This window comes from Trifolium pratense, linkage group LG3 (assembly GCF_020283565.1).
Source record: "Trifolium pratense cultivar HEN17-A07 linkage group LG3, ARS_RC_1.1, whole genome shotgun sequence".
Classification (NCBI taxonomy): Eukaryota; Viridiplantae; Streptophyta; class Magnoliopsida; order Fabales; family Fabaceae; genus Trifolium; species Trifolium pratense.
In genome coordinates, this window is record NC_060061.1 from 40,368,689 (window position 1) to 40,390,757 (window position 22,069).

A 22,069-nucleotide genomic window follows, 5' to 3' on the forward strand; every position below is an offset into this window, starting at 1 on the left:
TGATCTTGACCCACTCGAGGATCTATAGCCCAACAAGCCTAGAAACTTGTCAGGCTTCAGCAATTTTTTTGGTATTTTATGAGTTAATTTTGGATAAAACTGAAATTATTTTATTCAAAATTGAGATTTTTTTTTATTGCAAAACTGAGATTTTTATTTAAAACTGAGATTTTGTCCGGGTTTTATCCATTTTCTATCTCCGCCTGTATCTTCTTGACTCGTGAACAAATTAGATAATTTTTTAACTTGTTTCATCTTTCTCATAAATTTTGTTCTCTATTGATTCCTTATAGAAATGAAAATTATCTTGACCCATGAATTACTTTTTGTATAATTCTAACATTTTCTTTTCATTGTTAAATAAAAATCATTTTTTTATGCAAAAAAGTTTTTGTTTTGGACTGAATGAAGAGTTTTTTTTTTTTTTTTTTTTTTAAACAAACAAGCTTAATGCATTTCATTGACTAATAAATGTTCAATACATAAGTGAATAATCTCAAATCTATGGAAGCTAGCTCAAGAATTGGCCGCCCTAGCAAGAGTATGAGCAACCGAATTCTCTTGCCTCCTAACAAACTTAACCTCAAAGTTTAGAAAAGACGACATAAAAATAACAATATCCTGAACAATTGAAAGAAACTTGGAATTGTCTCTATGCTTCATGTGGATAGCATCAACCAACACCTTCGAACCACATTCAAATTGGACTCGACCGAAACCTCTATGACTAGCTTCTTTCATAGCTAAAAGTAATGCCCATGCTTCTCCCTCTAAAGTTGAAGTCACATACTGCAACCATTGTGTCATACCAGCCATGAACTGCCCATTAATATCACTAAAACAAAATCCCATCGAGGTTTTCCCAGAGCCAAGCAGCATCAACGTTGCATTTTACCCAGCCTGGAATTGGTTTTTCCCACCGTAATAGATATGGTTTTGAGGTCATACTCACATTGTTACTCTGTTGTTTATGAACTGAGTACCAATCATTCCAAGCATCAAAGGCATGTCTTCCGATTTGGCTCGGCATCTGGACATTGTCATTTCAAACTTTATCATTACGATTATGCCAAATGCTCCAGAGTAACATAGCTACTCTTCCAACAGTATCACTATTCTCGTTGCTACACAAAGCGAAAATACGATCTATAGTAGCAGTTTGCTGGTACGTGTTGTTATGTAAGACCGAAGAAAGATCAGTTGCACACCAACTGGCCCGAGCTACTGTACAGTTAAAGAACACGTGCAGCTCATCCTCAAACTCCTCGTCACACACGGGATAATTGAGGGTACACTCCACTCGCCTTTGTAACAATCGACAACGAGTTGGTAGACATCCTTTACATAAGCACCAAAGTAAATGGCGTTCTTTGTGCGGTGCTTGAGCTTTCCATATACCATTCAAGTTACCCGCCACATGATACTTGTCGCTACGTATAATATAACGCATAGATAGCTTATAACCGGATTTCACTGAATAACACTCATTTCTTTCCTCCTCCCAAACCACTTTGTCCTCTCTGACCGAGCCAACAAGTGGTGTTGCAAGAATTCTCTCCACTACATCCCCTGAAAATAAGTTACGAATCTTGGCTATATTCCACAGTTTATAATTTTCGTGTAACAAGTCTTTAACACACAACGGATATACACTTGTTGGTTGAGGCGAGGACACAACTTAATGAAGAGTTTAATTTGTATGTATTGAGAATATTGCACACATATATTCAATCAAATTTCATTGTTTTTTTTCATTATTAGTTTTATATAAAAAAATAAATAAATAATCATAACTACTAATTTTCTAAAAGACATTCATTTTTAAATGGTGATGGAAATTAATCGTAGTGAATGCAAAATAAGTTCTTTTATGTATTACAGTTTTGTTCTCTTTATTTTATTTATATTTGAATTAAAACATATAATGAGAAAGAAAATTAAGGCCTAATGTTTGTGTAGTGTGCTATCTTGTAGTGTGTTATTAAAATAAATTTGTACAGAAGATTTCACCTAATTAATATATTAATATAGCATAATTGTATCTTTGAAATAAAATATACTGCTATATTTAATTATTAGTTGGTTTAATGGTGATTAATGCTGAACTTTGTAGGAAGGATCACGACTCGATCCTCTGCAACTGCGATCAGGAGGGGGCTGGAACCACTTGATGCCAGAACTGACCCCGAATCGGATTAAACTTGTGGTGAAAGCCAAAAAAAAAATAAATACTTCCTCCGTCCCAAAATATAAGGGGAAATTGGTCAAAGAAAGTTGATGTATTTGGTTAAAAATTTGGACTAAATACATCAACTTTTTTTGACCAATTTTCCCTTATATTTTAGGACGGAGGGAGTATACTGCTATATCCTAGCTTAAAGTTTTTTTTGGTAGAATACCAAGCTTCACATCCTATAGTTGTTTGGCCGAATATTCGTGTTAGCTCATATTTGAACTTGAAATTTATCCTTTGTGTGTGTGAGTTTTACGTGGTATTAACTATTCTTTTTTATCATAATATTAATATAAAGTTTTTATCGCCGTAAGTAATGTTAATCTCTATTCAAAATATCTAAGGAGCACAAAGATGAATTCTCCTCTCCGAATTAAATTATTTTCATAAACATGACTCAAAATTAAATCTCTAACCGCAATTTACCACTTAGACTCATTCATCTTTGGTCGTATTAAGTACTTCATCCGGACACAAATATAAGCAAAAATACACTTTTTAAAGTCTTTGAATAATGGATGTATCTGGACTATAATCCATTATTCAATGAATTTAAAAAATATAATTTTGCTTATATTTGTAACCGGAGGGAGTAATAACTATTTTACCAACAATGAATTGGTCAAAGTGGTAAAAATCTTGATCTCCTTAAGCATGTGGTCAAAGGTTCGATTTCTGGCTCATACGTATGGAGAAAACCTTATGTGCCCACATAATCTCGGACAGTCGCTAACCGCGGTGGAAACTTCGTGCTAATATATATATAAAAAAAAAGTAATAACTATTTTGTCTACGTAAGCAAAACTCTTAATTTAATTAATTATTATTTTCTGAACGCAAATTTACCTATCTCTTCTCATTTCACAACGGTCAAATTTCATTAGACAGAAATGAGGAAGAAAAAAGTTGCAAGATCTAAGGTCACTGCATCTTCTGTATCAGCAGAAGAAGAAGATGAATCTGTTCAAATTGAACTTCCACAGAACACCGAAAACGATGGTGGTGAAGGAGAAGGATTCTTCGCTTGTTACCTCTTAACCTCTCTCAACCCCCGTTTCAAAGGCCACACCTACATAGGGTACTTCTATCATCTTCTCAAAATCAAATTTTTATCACACCCTTTGATTCAATCGATAAATTACTCACACCCCTTTGGTTTTTTTATTCATATAAAATCTGGGTTTATGCTATTTTTTTGTTTGATGGTGATTCTGTTGTGGTGGGTATTTAACTTATGATTTTAATTAATTAATTAATTTAATTTTATGTTTTGCAGATTTACGGTGAATCCACGGCGTAGGATTCGGCAACACAATGGAGAAATTGGGAGTGGAGCTTGGAGAACTAAGAAGAAGAGACCTTGGGAGATGGTTTTGTGTATATATGGCTTCCCAACTAACGTGGCTGCTCTTCAGGTTTTAATCTGATACTGTTATATATTATGTATATGTATTTTGAGTTTGATCACAAACAATGTTTCATGTTTAATTATTGGTTGAATGAGCAAGTTAAATCAATTAGAGTTTAATTTCTATGCACAATCAGTGTAAAAAGTTTTACGGTGTCAATCCATCGCAACCAATCATGTGTGTAACTGTAGATGTGGTTAAGATAAAAGTCAAATGATTTTAATAATGTGACAGTTGTGATTAACTGTCAGTGCATAAAACTGCAGCTTCCTATAATTTTGTCCTCTTTTTATATGTATTAAGACATATGACTTGTGATCTGTGAAGCACAAGCATAGACACCGGAAAATAATTTGAAAGCAATCACTTGTGTCATTGTCGCGTTACATAGCATTTGAATTTGAATACTGTAAATTTGTGGGTTTGTTGACTTAATCATCAATAGGCTATTTATGAATCTATTTTATGATGCTTACAGTTTTACCAATAGCGCATGATCTTCTATTCAATTACATTCAAAGATAATCTCTGTTATTATTTTTTGGATGTTGTACAGATTGGCAATAGGACTAATATGCTTCTATGTGTGTAGCACCTTGCAACTGACATGTTTCCTAAAAGGAATTATTCATTTATACTTAAGAAAAAAACTTGTTATCCTAATTCATTTTGTTGTTTACAAATGCAATCACTTATTTGAGTATTTACTTCTTTGGAAATTTGATTTGGAAAAATACTGGGCCCAGGTTCAAAATCTAGTGATTTATGTTTCTGCAATTTTGCTCCATTCTTGGCAAACTTGATTTGTTCATAAAATGAGCCATGTTCTCTTGTTTGTATTGAAAGTTTGGCACAATTGGATTAAGATAATGTTTTTATGCGGTTACTTTGATTTTGACTTGCAGTTTGAATGGGCTTGGCAACACCCTGTTGAATCATTGGCAGTAAGAAAAGCAGCTGTTGGTTTTAAATCCCTCTCAGGAGTTGCCAATAAGATCAAACTTGCTTACACAATGCTTACCCTTCCGTCGTGGCAGAAGTATGTATTGACTCTATCTTTATTGAGTAAGGAATGTACATCTATGAAGCATTGACACTGATAATAATTTTAAGAAAATGAAAGTCATTGAATGTGCAACTACATGTGCCGTTGTGTCGCCGTCAATTTGAAGTGTCTGTGCTACATGGATGTACATTCTTTTTTACTTGAGTGTGTTTGGTTTAGTTTTAGATACTGACTTGATATAAATGGTCACAGCATGGATATGACAGTGAACTTCTTCTCGACAAAATACATGAAACATTGTGCCGGTTGCCCAAACTTGCCGCAGCACATGACTGTTGAGATTGGTTCGATGGATGAACTTCCATGTTATACAGAAAGAATTGGTGGTTTGTTAGATAATGAAGATGATATTACTGGTGAGATGGAATTTGACAATAACAATGCTAGTTATACCGACAGAATTGATGGTTTGTTAGAGAATGAAGATGATATTACTGATGAAGTGGAATTTGACGATAACAATGCTAATACTAGTGGTTCTGTTCCATATGCAAGTGATGATTCTATAACTGCTGATTCACCGAAGCGAGAGAATCATTTGGGTGGAACAAAGAACCTGAATCACAGGGACAAAATTAGTGAACCATTTGGGTGGAACAAAGAACCTGAAGCGAGAGAATCACCAGGTCATTCATTCACTCCACAAGAGCAGAGTGAACAATTCGGTTCAATCTCATCGCCCGAGGGGAAATCACTAGCAACTTCAAAAAGACGAGTGACCGTAGACACAGATTTTATAAGTTCGACGAAAACGAGTAATGCTGAATCAAGTAAGCCAGATTCTGAAGAAATGGGTGCTGGTGATGTCAGAGGTGCATTCTTTGCCCCCTATCAAGCTGAGATAATCGATTTGTCTACGCCGTCTCCTAGCTGTAGAAACTTTATAGATAGGAAGAAGAGAAGAGTTTCCTCGTCAATTAGTTCTGAGTTTGTTGACTTAACAAGGTCCCCCAACTTCATCCAACTGTCATGATTTCTCACACTTCCTTCAGGAATCTGATCCCGGCCTTCTTGAATTCAGTTTTGAAACATTCCTGCAGTATTTTCTCACTCGAGGTGTTGAGTAGAGTGTACTCTGTAAACCTATTCCGTATTTGTTGGGAGATACCAGTTCTTTAAATAGATCTCAGTATCTCGAGATCTAACTCGCTGCTGGGTGATGTTTGAGTTCACGGAAAAATAATATGGCGTGTGACAGACAACCTATTGCCATTCTCTGGCATATAGAATATATCATTGTGTTATTGAATTGTTGTAAGAATGGTGAATAAAACCTGAACAAATAAGTTGCTGTTTCTTTTCTCAAGGTTGATTTTCTATTTTTAATTTACACATGCAATTTAAAAAAATTGTACCAAAAATTATTATTTAATAAGTTTGGTATATCTTATAAATTTATTGGAAGTATTGTTCTTGGCATATTTGTATTTTTTTCAAAAAAGAAGTATGATTTTTTCATCATTGGTAACATTATAACTATAAACTCCATTAAACTGCTCTAAAACAAATATGTTTTTTGAATCATTTAAAAAAAAAATGGTTTTTGAACTTTCAAAGTCTAAAGTGTGAGAGAGCCAACATGAAACTCAACACCTCTCAAATGATCCAAACTAACTTAGAGAAATGCTTTCTTTATACACTGTTTAACAGGTTTCCTATACTTCTTGAACTAAATTAGAGAGCATGATTATTTGAAAAGCAAATTTACAGTTTTCTCTATGTTGGTAGTAACTATCAACTTCATCCTTGTGAAGTATATACATTTTTATATCTAAAATCATATAAACGTGTTATATATTATGTGTCCATATTATTAATTTTGAGAAAGTGAATTCTTAATAATTTTGTCATAAACCCAACCTTCAACAAATTAATCACAATTTAGTTATTGACATTGATACTATGCCTCTCATTGATTGGGCTTCCATGGCAAAAACAGTTAATGATATTAAGCTTTTTCCGTGGAAGCTCTGATAGTGAAAACCTCGATATTGTGAAAATCAAACTCTGAACTCTTCCTTTAAACAAAAGTCTCACCATTTAGCTCAAATGTTGTAGGAACAAGTAGTAAAGTTGGTATATAGTATACACATCAAGACTCAATTATCATCAAATTAAAACTGAACAAAAGTTCAATAAAACTCCTTATACAGCAAAATTGAGAAATGTTCTTTGGAAACAGAAAGTATGCTACAGTAAGGTCATGTTAGACGGTTAAATCTTAACATGATTTAAAGAAAGAAAAAACATGGCATCATGAAATGCTATATCATGTATGTGCTCAAAATTGAGTTTTTTTTTTTTTTTTTTTTTTATGAAAAAGAGAAAACAGCATTGCCTTGTAATGTACACACAGTCCAGTTGGCAAGGAGTTGACAAATATCCTGCAAAGGTATAGGTTTAACTCCTGCTGCCGACATGAAGATCTCGTTGGTTAATCAGCAAATACCTTTGTCAGCACTTTCTGAGCCTTGAAGCCTGTCTTGACTCTGAACCGGCGAGACCCAACTTGCATAAACTTTTTTTAGCAACGACAAAAAAAATGTACGCAGACAATAAGCATGATATCTCAAAATTGAGAATGTGTTATGACTGCGGCTGTTGTTGCTGCTGATCATGTATCTGTTCCTGCTGATCTAACTGTTGTTGATCAGTTTGCCACACCCAAACAATATCCTGAAGAGCAGGCCTAATATCATCTTTCAATATTTTCTGATATTCCAAAGTATCTCCATTTGATTTTTTCACCTCAACTAAATGGAAATTAGGAGTAACCTCAAAGATCTCAGCATCAATAGATAAAACCCCTTTCCTACCTTCATCGACTCCCTCTAATTTCAACAAACCAGCAGCTTTTTTCTTAATTTTCATCCTCAGTTGCTTAGCAACGTCTTCCATCTTCGAGATAATGACCGATGCAGGTAGTTTCGAACTAAATCTCGCTTCTTTTTTCTGAACATCTTCTTTAAAGAATCTAGAAAGATCAAAACTAGCAGAAAGGGAGATGATATGAAAGGCATTCATACTAATTGGCACGACCGACACTTCCTTTGCTTCTGCTTCTGGACTGTTGTTTTCATCACTTTGATCAGAAACAACTGTACCTGAAGAAGAGACACTGCTGTTTTCCACTTTTGGTTTTTTATTTCTAGTATTTGGTCCATTTTTAAACCAAACATGTTCCTTAATCTTTTCTATGGAAATCCTAGTGTCGGGTTTTGGATCCAATATTTCGCTTAATAGCGTGCACACTTCCGGTCGAAACCAACTCGGACATTTTAGCTCTGCTTTGCTTATCTTCCTATACATCTCTATCAAATTTGAGTCATGAAAAGGAAGATAACCTGCCAATAAAACAAATAGAACTATTCCACAAGACCAAATATCGGCTTTCGCACCATCATACCCTTTCCTTTTGATGACTTCTGGAGCAACATAAGCCGGAGTGCCACAAGGCGTACGGAGAATCATATCCTGTTGATTTGATTCCACAAGAGCACTTAACCCAAAATCAGAAACCTTCAGATTCCCATTTTCATCCAATAGAATGTTTTCAGGCTTAATGTCTCGATGATACACACCTCTACTGTGACAAAAATCAAGCGCATTAATTAACTGCTTAAAATATCTGTGTGCAACTTCTTCTTTGAGTTTTCCTTTAGCCACCTTGTTAAAAAGCTCACCGCCTTTAGCAAACTCGATAACAAAGTAAATTTTACTCTTAGTTGCCATAACCTCAAAAAGCTGTATAATATTCGGATGTCTAGCCAATTTCATAACATATATTTCGCGCTTGATTCGATCAGCTTGACCAGCTCTCATAACCTTATCTTTGTCAATCGCTTTAATAGCGAAACTCTGGTTAGTTACCCTACTCCGTGCATAGTAAACCTTTCCAAATGTTCCCTGACCAAGTAACCTCCCTAACTCATATTGTTCCATTAACACATACGGTTTCATATCATTCTCCATACCGGTATAATATTTTACACTAACTTCCTAACCACACTTAAAACTCTATACCCTTTACTAAACTAAAGTGTTTGTATCTACATACATATAAGAAAAAGATGTTTCAACTTTCAAGATTCAATTTCAACCGTCTTCACACCGATCGCGAATTAGCATAACAGGTAATCTAGAAAAACTTGTGTGCCAATTGTGCATCAAGGAATAACTAATGTATGAGGTATAAATTTGGGATTCACTCTTTTCAAGCATTAAATGAGACAGTGAGAGAAAATATAACACCTTACAGATTTCATAGACAGAAATGGAATCAATAAGGTACATCTTTTCGGCATTCCCAGAAGTGTCACTTTCGAGTTTCCACCACAACTGAAAAAATTGTAAGTTGATGCAATTCAGCAATCTATGCTTGAATTTCAGCAGTTTTTTTTTTTTCTTTGCAGAGAGAATCTGAAAAACAAATAAAGAAAAAACATTAACCTACTTCAATAATTGTTCATAAATCAGCTGCTAATTTCAAAATACTCAAAAATAAAAAAATAAACTTGTTCCCGGGAGAAGGGGGTCTGGTAATCAAGAGTTCGGCCGGAAGATAAGTAAAATTTGGCCAAGAATTGTTCCTGCCAGGAATCAAACTTAGATTCTCCCGAAAATTTCGTCTAGAGGAATTCATTAACCACCTGAGCATGTCTTGGTAAAATTTAAGAAAGTAATAAAGTAACTGATATTCTAAAAATATGATAAGTTTATAAGAAACTTAGCATAAGAATTGAATTGAAACAAACCAAGAAACCTCTAAAGTTACTGTATTAGAAAAAGAAGCTAGAGAGATAGGGTGAGATCATCAAGAAGAATCAGGAACATGCAAAAGTTGCACACATAAATTGAAGATGAAAATTTAATAGAAAAAATAAATAAATAAATAAATTAATGGACAAACCTCAAGAACAAGGTGGAAGCACCGATAAGAAGAAACAAAGTGAAGATGCTGATGCAGGCAAAGGCACAAAGTCAGAGAAATTTGTATATGAAGTTAAGATTTTGATCAAAGGATTAGGAAACCAAAGTGAATTGATTGGTTAATTAAGAATATACTATAGTTGATAAAAAAAAGCTTGTTAGTTAGAACTATATTAACTGTTACTACTTACTAGTTTACTTTTTGTTGGTGAACTACTATTTTACTTTGCTTGCTACTATTTTTAATTATCATTATATTATTTTCCCGGTCAATTTTACAAATATCATCTACACATGTGGTTCACGATAAATATATATTTAAAAGTTATTAGAAATTCTAATAAAGTGATAATATTTTTTATAAACATGATGCTCTTATTTTCTTTGATAATTTATAATTTTGGACAAATTTGTTTATTTTTTGTATGATTGTGGGGTGCACCAAAAAAAATGTTGTCGAGCAATTCGTGTTCGTTCCCATGCTTGTTTGACGTGCGGGACGTATTTATTAATGGTACAATTTTTTTTTTTGTTTTTAGAACAATTTTTTTCACCTTTAAGATAGATTTATAATTCGACCAAAAAAAGAAAAACTTAGATTTTTAATGTACACATTGAAAACATTATTGACTTTTGTGTTTGAAAGTATCTACACGTATAACATATTTATGCCGACATATGAACACATGGTGATTTGTAGGAAATTGAGGGCAGAAAAATGACTTATTTTTGGTGGAATAATTTATTTGATAAAACATTTGTTTTTACAAGTTTATTTTATTTTTATTTTTTGAAACAATTTTTACAAGTTTATTTGATAAAACTTTTTTTTTGTGTGTAGAATTTCAAGTATGATTTTGTAAATGAAAAATATATATATTCAGCCATTCAAATAAGTTAATATTAAGGACCAAAGTTATGTACAGTTTCATATACACAGTTTTTACTGTGCTAGATACATGGGAGAAGTTATTTTTGTTTAAAAACAATTTTCTTTTTCTTTTTTTAATTATAAAATATAAATAACTACCTTTTTGTGAGAGAAACAGGAAAAACTGCATCTAAGGAAATGCATATAAGTTTTGTCCTAATATTAATTATTTGCATAATAATGCTTTGCTATTGAGCACTTCTTATGTTTAATTGATTTAATAATGTATATCTAATTAAACAATCGAGATTAATAATATCCCTAAGACAAATCTTTCATAATAATCTTTGTTCAATTTATTTTGTAAACAAGCCTCTTTTCTGCAAGAAGAACCGGAATAATGTATATCTAATTATATAAAGAATCAATAGGATTTTTTTAAAAAAAAAAGGAAGCTTAAATATTGGCAATGGGATCAATACAACTTAATAGAAAATGAGGATATCTTTGGTTTGAAGAGGCAAAAATATATTAATATATAAAATATGGCACAAAGTACAAGTTATATTCGTTGGTTATGCCAAGAGTACTACATGTACTACTGTGTACATCACAAACAAACATAGGTTTGCATTGTGCAGAACCTCACCCAAACTAAATCCATCATTTCACCATGTATCTAATCTAATGATACATCCAAATGAAATGAAATGAAATGCACATTGAAAAGTAAAGTACATCAGCATCAACATTAATAATGCCAAACTAAGGCAATTACATACCCTCTTCATCTCTTCCAAGATAGACGAAGCAATATGTATTTAACACTTGCTATAAAATAATCATGTGAATGGTAATTTTGTCACTAAAATACAACAAGGCTATTATTAGTATCAATATCAATAATCCCCAAAAAATAATTACTAGCACCAATGATTCTTATTAACTATTGCCTAGGGACATTGGTTAGCTCATACATCAAAATAGTTATAGCAACTGCAACCGTTCTGTCTCTTTCAAAGCCAAATTATAGTAACTATTTACAAGTCACAACACAATAAATGTTACCCTTGCTTGATCCTCATACCCTTGAGCTTGTGTAATCTCGAAAAAGAAACAACATTGAGCTATGGTCAACTTGTCTTGGGATGATAAGGAAATTCCTGCTGCTCCTTTTCTGATCAAGTGATGATTCTCACAAAACATCTATCTGTTCCACTCCACAAGATTATGCAAATTTTATGTTAGCGGTTGATGTCTTCTGATCCCAGGTAAAATACCCACGAGTTTCCGTAAACATTTACACTTGATTCGCTGTCAATAATATCAACATTGTCAGTGTAATGCTGTTTAGATACTACACAACTGTTTTTCTATTTATGGATAATATATAGTTTCAAACAGTAAAAATGGATGAAATCTAAACTAAGTTGAAGAGACGCTGACCACTATTCCATGTCATACTCCATAAAACGGCAGAAAGGTTTTGACAAAAGAGTATGCAAGTGCACCCGTGAAAACATAACTATCCGCTCTGTCTAGTACTCCACCTGCATTAGATGAAATCAATAAAATGTGTTTACCCTTCAAATATTTTCTGATGGAAAACAAAATTAGGTGCAACTTGAACATGCGCTGTTCGTATTTAATGACAAGATAACATACGCTTCAGCAAAACTTTCATGCATATGATCTTTAATTACTTATTGACCAAATAAGAATCTAGAGATCATCTTAATATATTTCATTTTGTTCGCTCTCGTAAAATTCCTTCTTATATCAAGAAAAGTAAATAATGCATTGCTAACAGAAATAGTAATAATTAGTAAAGAGTAATTACCATGACCAGGTATTAGTGAGCCAGAGTCTTTCACCCCAGCGTCGCGTTTAATCATTGATTCAGTGAGATCACCAAAAACTGACCCAAAGAAAGTCAAAATGCCAAGACCTATTGCGCTGACAAAACCCATAAAAAAACCACAAATTACTACAAGTGTTGATAGCTTTGCAAAGGATGTATATAGAGTTACACGGAAAATATTGTTACTAATAGTTCATCTTAAACTAGAATAAGTCTCTTCAATGATTAACATAAGTAACCTTGTAATGAGAAGAAAAAATTGTTACTAATGAGCAAACCAAACAAAGAATTACATTAGGCACATCATAATTCATTACAAGTAACACACTGAGGTGCTTGGGAGGATGGGGTGTGGAAGTGGAATTTTGTGTGGAGAAAGAGCTTTTCTGTTTAATAGGAGTTAGCAACGAATTTAATAATCATATTCAGAGTGCTCAGATTCTGCTTACAGAAGATGCTTGGAAGTGCTGCATCGATGATAGGGGAGGGTTCACGGTTAATTCTACTTACATGTACCTTTCTGATAAATTGAATCCTTCTTTAAATTTGGATTTAAATACCAGACGGGGGTTAGGCAATTTGTGGCTTAGCTATGCTCTTTCAAAAGTCATAGTTTTCTCCTGGCAATTGGTTTTGGGTTGGCTTCCTATAAGAGCTAATCTTGCTGTCAGGGGTGTTTTTGGAGGTGATTCAGACCCGCCTTGTGTATGGTGTCCGGGTGTTAGGGAAGCTGAGGAGTGAGGACCATTTATTTGTAACTTGTGCTTTTGCTAGTAAAATTTGGTACAACATTTTCAATTGGTTCGGAATTACAACTGTATTGCCTAGGACTCTTTTCTATCTGCTTCAATCCTTTTGTTATCAGTTTAGTAATAAAAAGATGTTGAAAGGGATGCTTCTGGTTTGGTGTACGGTCCATTGGGCTATTTGGAGGGCTTGTAATGAGATCATTTTTCCATTTTTTCAGCTAAGTCTCCGTTGGTTGAGGAGGTGGTAGAAGGAATTAAACATTTGTCCTGGTCGTGGTTGACTAAAAAGAAGGGGTTACCTTGTCTTTACTATGAATGGGTTCATAACCCTTTTGATTGTATTCTTAGATAACTTCTTTTTTTTGTGTGTGTGGTTTGGGGCGTTGGTTTTGGTTTTTGCTGTTTTTGTTTCTTTGGCCTCTTTTTCCTCTGGTTTGTCAGGTGCGTTTAGTACTGCTTGTACTTTATCCTATACCTTGGGTTTAGTACCCCTTTTACTTTTTTACACCTTGGAATAAAACTTCTGTTAAAAAAAGAAAAGAAAAAAGTAACACACTGACATTAACTTCAAGAACAGGTAGTGTACCTCAATGATGATGTTGGCCAGCTGAAAACTTTTGACAGGACAACAGAAGTAACTATACACCCACAAAATCCTATAAAAGTTCCCTCCCATGTCTTCTTTGGACTTATACTAGTAAGTGGCGTTCTCCCAAATGTCTGCAAGATACAAAAATAGTTTCATAATTGAAGACCGGATTAATTAAGCATGTATTTTTTAAGAGAAATAAGAAACAAGCCATCTGAATGTGAAATGAAGGAAAACTAATAATTAATAATATCATGCAAAATTCATAAGAACTAGTTATCACCGACTTTACAGCCACAACACAATACTTTTGAAAAGGAAAAAATAGAAATGGTTATTTTTGCAAACTAATTAGCCTGTATACCTTGCCACCAAGGAATGCAAATGTATCAGCTGCAATTATGCTACTTATGGAAATCAAAGTTGCCACAAGACCTACTGTCCAATGAGCTTGACCACCAAGAAGAACAGGCCATGTTGCTCCAAGTTCTACAAAATAATAATTTATTAAGGACACTTTCTAATTCAAGTGAAGTTAGCGAATCCGTTAGCATGATATTATTGGTGGAATATTGAATCCTATTAAAAAATAAGCCGGACAGATATCATTTATAACAATCAAAATATTGTTTGGTAAAAATTTGTTAAAAGATGCTACAGATTGCATATGGCAGTCAAGATTGCGAGTCATCATGCGAAATCGTGCGAGCTATGAAGCACAGACACAGACACGTTGAGACTGATAATTTAGAAACAAAGGACACCAACACCACTACATATATATTTAGTTGTGGAAAACCGCCCAACTTCTCCGTACGAACTCCCTCTCCCACATTGTGTTCTGACCTGTTTCGGATACAAGAGAACATAGTTGTCTTCGCTACTGTCTGTTGCGTTTTGCGCATGAACTCTCTCACCTGGCTTTGTTTTTCTATGTCTATGATTTGTATACAAATAAACAGAATTCTCTTTGGTACTGCTATCTGCAACTGCAAGTACTGTTCGCTACACTTGCAAGCAACCATTTCCCTGCTATAAATCTTAATTGTTTGTGGCATTTATGACTTTTGTATGACTTTATATTAAGAATTTTATAATCCAAAATTTGAGTTTTATTAAGTATTTTGAATGAAATTTGAGTTTTATTACTTAATTATGATGTTTTATATGCAAATATATGAATCTATACGCATTTATGTACGAGTTTGTGAAATTAGTAGAATCTTACGATCTGTGTTATTATGATCCCTGATTCATGATTTTATGACCCCTTTCCAATTCTGCATAGGATCTCGACTGACAACTGATATTACTTAATTACAGTTTTCTGAAAAATATACTGAAGCTGAGGTAAGTATCTGAAACTACTATTACTACAAAAATATAAACTAGCAATGAAATGTATAACCAGTGGCATCGGTAATATTTTTTTATTGATGATAGAGAAATGCATCTGATCGTCCCAGTGCCACAATGGACAGAACTAAAATTGAAAGAGAACTACAGAGGTAAATGACTTACTTGTATTCAAGGCAGGAACTGCTAAACCGCATCGAAGCTTAACCCAAAAACATGGAAGATATCCACAATAGAATAGTCCAAAGATGGAACTGCTTAGCTGTGCAAAACGGGGACTTCCTCTTTGCACGAGTAATGCCATGGCCAAAACAAAAGCAGCAGAAGCCACAGAAACATCAATATGACCAAGATACCTAGTATGAAACAGAAATAGATACTAATAAATCAGCAATCAACATCTATCAGTCTTTCATGCCTGAAGTAATGCATGTAAAAAAATTGTTTTAGATGTTCGCTACACAAGTTCTCACGCAATACAGATAAAAGCAAACTTATAAATAAAAGGGAAACACATACTACCCCAGAAGTTTGGGTCATTTCTATATTTGGTAAATAAACTTTCTTTTATTAGAGAAAACCCCCTGACATCAAATTTTCTGACAGAGATGGCAGAATTTTGCAGCACATGTGCACTCAGGAGTCATGTGACCCCCCTTTAAGGGTGTAAACCCATCTTGATCTTCTCCCCAACAACAGTCACCAAAATCCTTCTTGCACTTAAATCCTCAAGCTTCTTTTTTCCAAAGGTAAAACGGGAAATATGTCTTGTTGGTAGGTTGATGTCCCTTCAATACTGTTTAAAGGTGTGCAATGTAGGAGGAGGAACAATAAACATAAGTTTAAAAAAACAATGCCCTACGGTTAAGCTTAAGCAAATAGTTTATGTTACCACCAAGATGGATCATGAAGAAGGAACAAAGCACATAAAGAGAATTGTGAAAGGGAGAATGAGAAGATGACAAGAAAAAAGGGTGATGATACTGATATGCCATCTTCTTCATAGCTAAAGCTATCCAGTCACAGATATATAGTGCCCTGACCCCTCCATGTTAGCATGCAGATTACAAAACGGATGGTGTTCAGTGTAAAGCTCGTTCAGCACACACATCATACATGAACAAGAAAAGACAAATTTGTAACCCATGCCTTAGACTAGAAAGAAACTGGAAGATCAAAGAAAAGAAATACAGAAAAGAACCGTCTCCAGAATCATGGAAAGTTTATTTATCCTTTCATCTACCATTTTTTAGTTTATTTCAATTATAGTTTATGATACCACAAAGAGTATATATGATATGGAAAAAACCCAAAATAAATTGCATTCAACATATAAAACATTGCTATGCACATGATGCCTGCAATTGGAAAAATGCAACGTATAATAGAGATTATCAGATATAAGCACTCATGGAAACATTTTTTAATCTTACATGACAAGCAATGGCATTAAGGCACAAATGACAGAGCAGACTCGTGACACATATCGCGGAGGAGGTGTCATTCCTTCTGTAATTCCTCGACTCCTTACCAATTCAAAATATTCACGTGCACCAGCAAAGACAGCTGCGGCTATAGCTGCTGCAAAAACCCATCCTCCGGCCAACACAATACCACCAGCAGAAATCCCAATGCCAAGTCCAAAAACAACTCTGTTCCTAAGCTGACTACCTTGCTGTTGAGATTTCAAGAGCAAATCCTCCTACAAGGGCAAATCACGGCTTCCGTTAACTCCTTAGTAGCACCCACTTCAGAGACTATATTCTGTTACACATGCATGCTTAGTAAAAAACAAATGCAAGTACATCACCTAGTATAACTTTTCATTGGTTCTTTAAAATTTCTAGATAAAAAATGCTTCCTCAAATTTTTACGATGAAATTAAAATCCAACCAACTTCAAAAATTCACCATTTCTTCACGGTCAAAGTAAGAAAACCAAAACAAATAAATCATATTACACTACTCCCACACACAAAATTGAAACCTACCACGCAAATATAGTAAACGGCATTTTGTTTATTTTAGTAGCCATGCTAAGTTGTTTATGTTTCGTTCCACTTTTGGAGGATCCAAAATTGATTCTAGAGGTGTAGAATTGAGTTATAAAGAATCACTTTTATATTAACATATCCAAAAATAAACCAATTTAAATTCAACTCACGTTTAACCGAAATAAATTCTCACCATCACAGAACCAAACATGCACACTCAAAATCAATTTTTCTCACCGCAAAACCAAACATACACTATAAAAATAATCTTAATTAAAAGTAAATCATAATTACACATAAGTAAATGGAGTGTATATATATTCACAATTCAGTCCAAAAAAAAAGAATGTATCTTTTGTATTGCTTATGTCCCTAACTGTTTCTGTCTACACTACACAAATAAATTATCATAATTGTCTACTTGCTAACAAGTTCATAGTAACTATTAATAAAAAATCACAAATTTAATTCTCAAAATCATATTATTCACAAACAATTAAAAATAATCTTTTTTTTTTAATTTAAGCAATGAATTGAATAAGCAGCGAGCAAGTAAGTACCTTTTGGGCATTGGGTGGAGGAAGCCGTTCCGGTTCAGATTGATGGACGGCGGAGACAATGAACCGGGGGTGAAGCGGTTCGATAATTCGGCGAGTGAACCGGAGGAATAATGGTTTTGGTTTGGGTTTGGCGAATGAAGAAGAAGAAATACGGAGAATTTGAGATTGAGAAGAGAAGGGGCGATAATTGGGAATGAAATTGTGATGATGAAGAGAGAGCGAGTTGGTGAGTCCTGGGTGAGTCATCACACCGAGTTACCCTTTGCGGTGACACAAACGAGGGAAAGGGATGAGTGAGTTTGCAGTACTTGTTAAACTGTTAGATAGTTGATTGAATTATCATTCGGTCGTTATCGTTGGTTACAAGGTTTTCTATTTTATTTTATTTCTAGTGTGAAATATATTTTGGTCATATAAATTATCAAATTTTGTTTTCATGAGATTTTTAAAAAAAAATTGTATATCGGGGTCGAGGTTCGAACTCCGATCATTCATTTTTTTAACTAAATTCAGTGTAGATAATACCAAAAAAAAAATAAGTGTAGATTCAATGAATTTAACTCGGATTCTATGAGTCTGTTCGCAGATTCATCCTTATTAGTTTTTAACAAAATTGAATATGTAATGATTTTGATTGATATATTCCCTATATATATATATATATATATATATATATATATATATATATATATATATATATATATATATATATATAATATACTAATAAATTCATCACTATATATATATATATATATATATATATAGAGGATGTATCACATGAGAATGACAAAGTTATATGAGAATGGTGAGAATAATTATTAACCCTTTGATTAAAATTCAAAGGTCAAGATTAAAAGCAACACACACGCCTCAACACTAGTCAATTATTTCTCTTAAATGCATTTCATCTTCTTCGATTTATTCTCATCTGCAATTTCCACCCAAATCTGATTTATCCAATAACAAACTAAACAATCGATGCTGGTTCAATCTACTAACAATATGAATCTCATTCAACTTGCAAGGTCTCTCATGAAATAGAATATACTTAAAATTTGTTTTTTTAACAGATTATTGAGTTATCATAACAACAAACTCTGCATAATTATTGGAATATTAACAAGCATCCCTCATCAATTTTTTTTTACAGCATCCCTCATATCAATTTTATACACATAAAAATCAAATAAATTTCACATAACTAATTATTATATTAAAAAGAAATTAAAATGATAAAATTTTCAACCCATAATCCCTAAACCCAATATCAAGTCAATGGTGAAGTTGAAAGGAAAAGGAACACAGATGGGAAATTGATAAAAGAAAAGGGGATAGGTAAAGGATGATGACTGTGTGGTAGACCGGAGAATAAAAATGGCATCGCCTGAGGTGCTCACGAAAAGGAAAGGAGAACGATGTGGCGAAAAAGATGGAGACAGAGAGAGCGATCATAAACGAAGCAGAAAGACGGCGACCTAAAACGAGAAAACACTGGTGACAGAGCAAGAAAACAGCCGCTGGAACTGAAAAGAAGGATACGGCGGCCGGAAAGGTGAAAGAGCTGGAGAGACAACCAGAAGAAGAAGCAACGCGCTCAATAATTGTGATACTGGAGGAGAGAGAAAATTGAATGGAATGATAATGTCACATTACAATCACATGATTCTAATCATACTCCTTCATTTAAATCTAATGGTTGTCATTCATTCTCATATTCTCATATATCTTTACCATTCTCATAGTATACATCCTATATATATATATATATATATATATATATATATATATATGGGGGCTGCTAATTTAGACCCAGTTGGGTCTAAATTAGCAAAGTGCACCTTTTCAGTTGGACCAAAATACACATTCTTTTTAATTAATTAACCAAACTACCATCAATGGACGAGGATCCAGTGTCGCGCGCGTACCGCAGGACCATGGTTACAGGCCGTTGATTTCCATCAGACAGCCAAGATCTGATCTCATCAAGACTGTCTGATCAATCAGACAGCCCAGATCATCCGAATCCATCAGATTCCAGCGCGTGCACTACACTGGATTACACCCTGGAGAGAGAAGAATCTACTTTTTAAAAGCAGGACACGTGTCGCTGTCTGATTGGCTGGGCGTGATTTTTTTTCATTTAATACTTTGAACTCAATTATTTCGTTGTAAATTAATTTTTTATTTTTTTTTTATACCAAAATTCATAATTTTTTTTTCTCTACAAATAGAGACTTGGTTCGTTTGATTTGGACACAGAAAAAAAAAAACCCAATTTTTCACTACCTTAATCTCATTTTTCACTACTTTACATCAACTCACTGAAACCATTCTACCAGGAAAATGGTTTCAGAGTACAAATCTCTGAAACCATTCTACCAGCTAAATGGTTTCAGAAGCAAACACAATTAATAAATTACTCACTGAAATCATTCTACCAGTAAAATAGTTTCAGAGTACAACTATGTGCAACCATTCTACAAGCTAAATGGTTTCAGAAGCAAATAACTAATAATCAACTTACTGAAACCATTCTACCAGCAAAATGGTTTCAGATTACAACTCTCTGAAACCATTGTACCAGATAAATGGTTTCAGAAGCAAACACAATTAATAAATTACTCATTGAAACCATTCTACCAGTAAAATGGTTTCAGAATACAACTATGTGCAACCATTCTACCAGTAAAATGGTTTCAGAAGCAAACATTAGTTTTTAATTACCGTTTTATCTCATTTAATTAACTAAAAATAGTTTCAGGTCTCCAAAAATTTCATAAAATATACCAAAAGTTCCAGAATATTATCTACTATTTTCCTGGTATAATGGTTTCAGTGAGTTGGTTGAGTGGTGCGTGTTAAATTTGAACACACAAGTAACGTATTTAGTAGACAAAAAATGAGATTAAGGTAGTGAAAAATTACATTTTTTTTTCGGTGTCCAAATCAAACGAACCAAGTCTCTATTTGTAGAAAAAAAAAATTATGAATTTTGGTATAAAAAAAATAAAAATAAAAAATTAATTTACAACGAAATAATTGAGTTCAAAGTATTAAATGAACAAAAATCACGTCCAGCCAACCATTGTGTGACACGTGTCCTACTTTTAAAAAGCAAATTTTTCTCTCTCCAGGGTGTAATCCAGTGTGGCGCACGCGCTGGAATCTGATGGATCAGGATGATCTGGGCTGTCGGAATGATCAGACAGTCTTGATGAGATCAGATCTTGGCTGTCTGATGGAAATCAACGGTCTGTAGCCATGGTCCTTCGGTACGCGCGCGACACTGGATTCGCGTCTATTAATGGGTATTTTGGTTAATTAATTAAAAAGAATGGGTATTTTGGTCCAATTGAAAAGGTGCACCTTGCTAACTTAGACCTAACTAGGGTCTAAGTTAGAAAACCCCTATATATATATATATATATATATATTAATCATAATAAAGGATGCTTATAGCATTTCATTCATAATCAACCGGTTAATACATTTTGGTACATCAATAAAAATATGGGAACTAGCTATAGATGTAGCTACCCTTACAAGGGCATGAGTTATCTCATTTGTTTGTCTCTTATTAAATTCAACACAAGAATTTTCAAAAAATAAACCAAAAAGACGCTTACATTCTACTAATACATCACCAAATTTAGTAGCGTCATTCATTCCTTTGTGGAAATAATCAACCACTCTCTTCGAATCAAGAGCAAAATCAACTCCTTCTAGTTGCAAATCATGCACCCAATTGATGATAGCATATAAGAGGCCTAAAGCCTCTCCCATGTCCACATTACACAAAGGCGATATCCACATCGTTTTAGCAAGAACAAATCGACCTTCGTTGTCTCGGATGCACATGTCAAGACCTACACAATTTCGCGATGATGAAAAAGATGCATCAATATTGCACTTATATCTTCCGAAAAAACTATTTTTAAAAAATAAATTGTTATAAATTAATTTTTTTCAAGACTTATAAAATAACAATAAATTTAGTATAACATGTATTTTCAAATATTAAAACTGTATGTCTAATTTTTTTTAAAATTAATTTTTTATAAACCGAGTCAACAATCATTTATGGTTTAAGTAATGACCTGGTGATACCTTGATTAGGTCGTTAACTGATCTGAATTTTAAACTTAAGCTAAAAAGATAGGTACTCGATCCCAAGAGATTATAGATTTAATCATCTTTAACCTTCAAAATCTTTTCTACTTTGGACGAGACATTATTCCCTCACCTTAAATTTTTATTAGCAAAAATAAAATAAAATAAATTAGTGATTACCAGAGAAATAATATTATTTTTGAGGACCAATATTAACATATCCATGAGGTAGTGCAAACGACTCTTGTCTTGTATGTTGAATGTGTGACTTGCTATATCCAAGTCTTGTGACAAATTTACATTCATAACGTCTCTTAGTTCATTGAAGCCCTCCTCTAGAATG

The 22,069-nt window shown here is 33.6% G+C and overlaps 3 protein-coding genes across 4 annotated transcripts; 1 reads left to right on the top strand and 2 right to left on the bottom strand.

Annotated features, from left to right (window-relative positions):
• Positions 1-3,071: 3,071 nt before the first annotated feature.
• On the top strand, positions 3,072-6,014 carry LOC123917391 (structure-specific endonuclease subunit SLX1). 2 transcript variants are annotated; one of them, XM_045969091.1, is made up of 5 exons: positions 3,080-3,311; positions 3,510-3,648; positions 4,548-4,681; positions 4,901-5,230; positions 5,267-6,014. In XM_045969091.1, exons 1-5 carry the CDS (start codon positions 3,124-3,126, stop codon positions 5,679-5,681), a joined length of 1,206 nt encoding a protein of 401 aa, XP_045825047.1. In that variant the 5' UTR covers positions 3,080-3,123; the 3' UTR covers positions 5,682-6,014. The 2 variants fall into 2 exon arrangements, with proteins under 2 accessions (XP_045825045.1, XP_045825047.1); XM_045969089.1 differs by having other exon boundaries at positions 3,072-3,311; positions 4,901-6,014.
• A 780-nt stretch (positions 6,015-6,794) lies between these two features.
• On the bottom strand, positions 6,795-9,927 carry LOC123913165 (CBL-interacting serine/threonine-protein kinase 10-like). Its single transcript, XM_045963773.1, has 2 exons — positions 9,618-9,927; positions 6,795-9,127 (listed from the first exon to the last, which is right to left on the bottom strand). Exon 2 carries the CDS (start codon positions 8,678-8,680, stop codon positions 7,295-7,297), a length of 1,386 nt encoding a protein of 461 aa, XP_045819729.1. The 5' UTR covers positions 8,681-9,127; positions 9,618-9,927; the 3' UTR covers positions 6,795-7,294.
• A 1,282-nt stretch (positions 9,928-11,209) lies between these two features.
• On the bottom strand, positions 11,210-17,966 carry LOC123913166 (phosphatidate cytidylyltransferase 4, chloroplastic-like). Its single transcript, XM_045963774.1, has 8 exons — positions 17,617-17,966; positions 16,497-16,765; positions 15,229-15,419; positions 14,072-14,196; positions 13,705-13,838; positions 12,349-12,464; positions 11,955-12,058; positions 11,210-11,822 (listed from the first exon to the last, which is right to left on the bottom strand). The coding sequence occupies exons 1-7, from the start codon at positions 17,860-17,862 to the stop codon at positions 11,967-11,969; spliced, it is 1,173 nt and encodes a 390-aa protein (XP_045819730.1). The 5' UTR covers positions 17,863-17,966; the 3' UTR covers positions 11,210-11,822; positions 11,955-11,966.
• Positions 17,967-22,069: the final 4,103 nt, after the last annotated feature.

Excerpts from the sequence above, each read along its gene's own strand:
- LOC123917391 (XM_045969089.1), top strand. The coding sequence starts at position 3,124 with ATGAGGAAGAAAAAAGTTGCAAGATCTAAGGTCACTGCATCTTCTGTA. Across the intron at positions 3,649-4,547 it reads CTAACGTGGCTGCTCTTCAG|TTTGAATGGGCTTGGCAACA; the intron begins GTTTTAATCTGA and ends TTTGACTTGCAG. Across the intron at positions 4,682-4,900 it reads ACCCTTCCGTCGTGGCAGAA|CATGGATATGACAGTGAACT; the intron begins GTATGTATTGAC and ends AAATGGTCACAG.
- LOC123913165 (XM_045963773.1), bottom strand. The coding sequence starts at position 8,680 with ATGGAGAATGATATGAAACCGTATGTGTTAATGGAACAATATGAGTTA.
- LOC123913166 (XM_045963774.1), bottom strand. The coding sequence starts at position 17,862 with ATGACTCACCCAGGACTCACCAACTCGCTCTCTCTTCATCATCACAAT. Across the intron at positions 15,420-16,496 it reads TTAATGCCATTGCTTGTCAT|GTATCTTGGTCATATTGATG; the intron begins GTAAGATTAAAA and ends GTTTCATACTAG. Across the intron at positions 12,465-13,704 it reads TGGCCAACATCATCATTGAG|CGCAATAGGTCTTGGCATTT; the intron begins GTACACTACCTG and ends GGGTTTTGTCAG.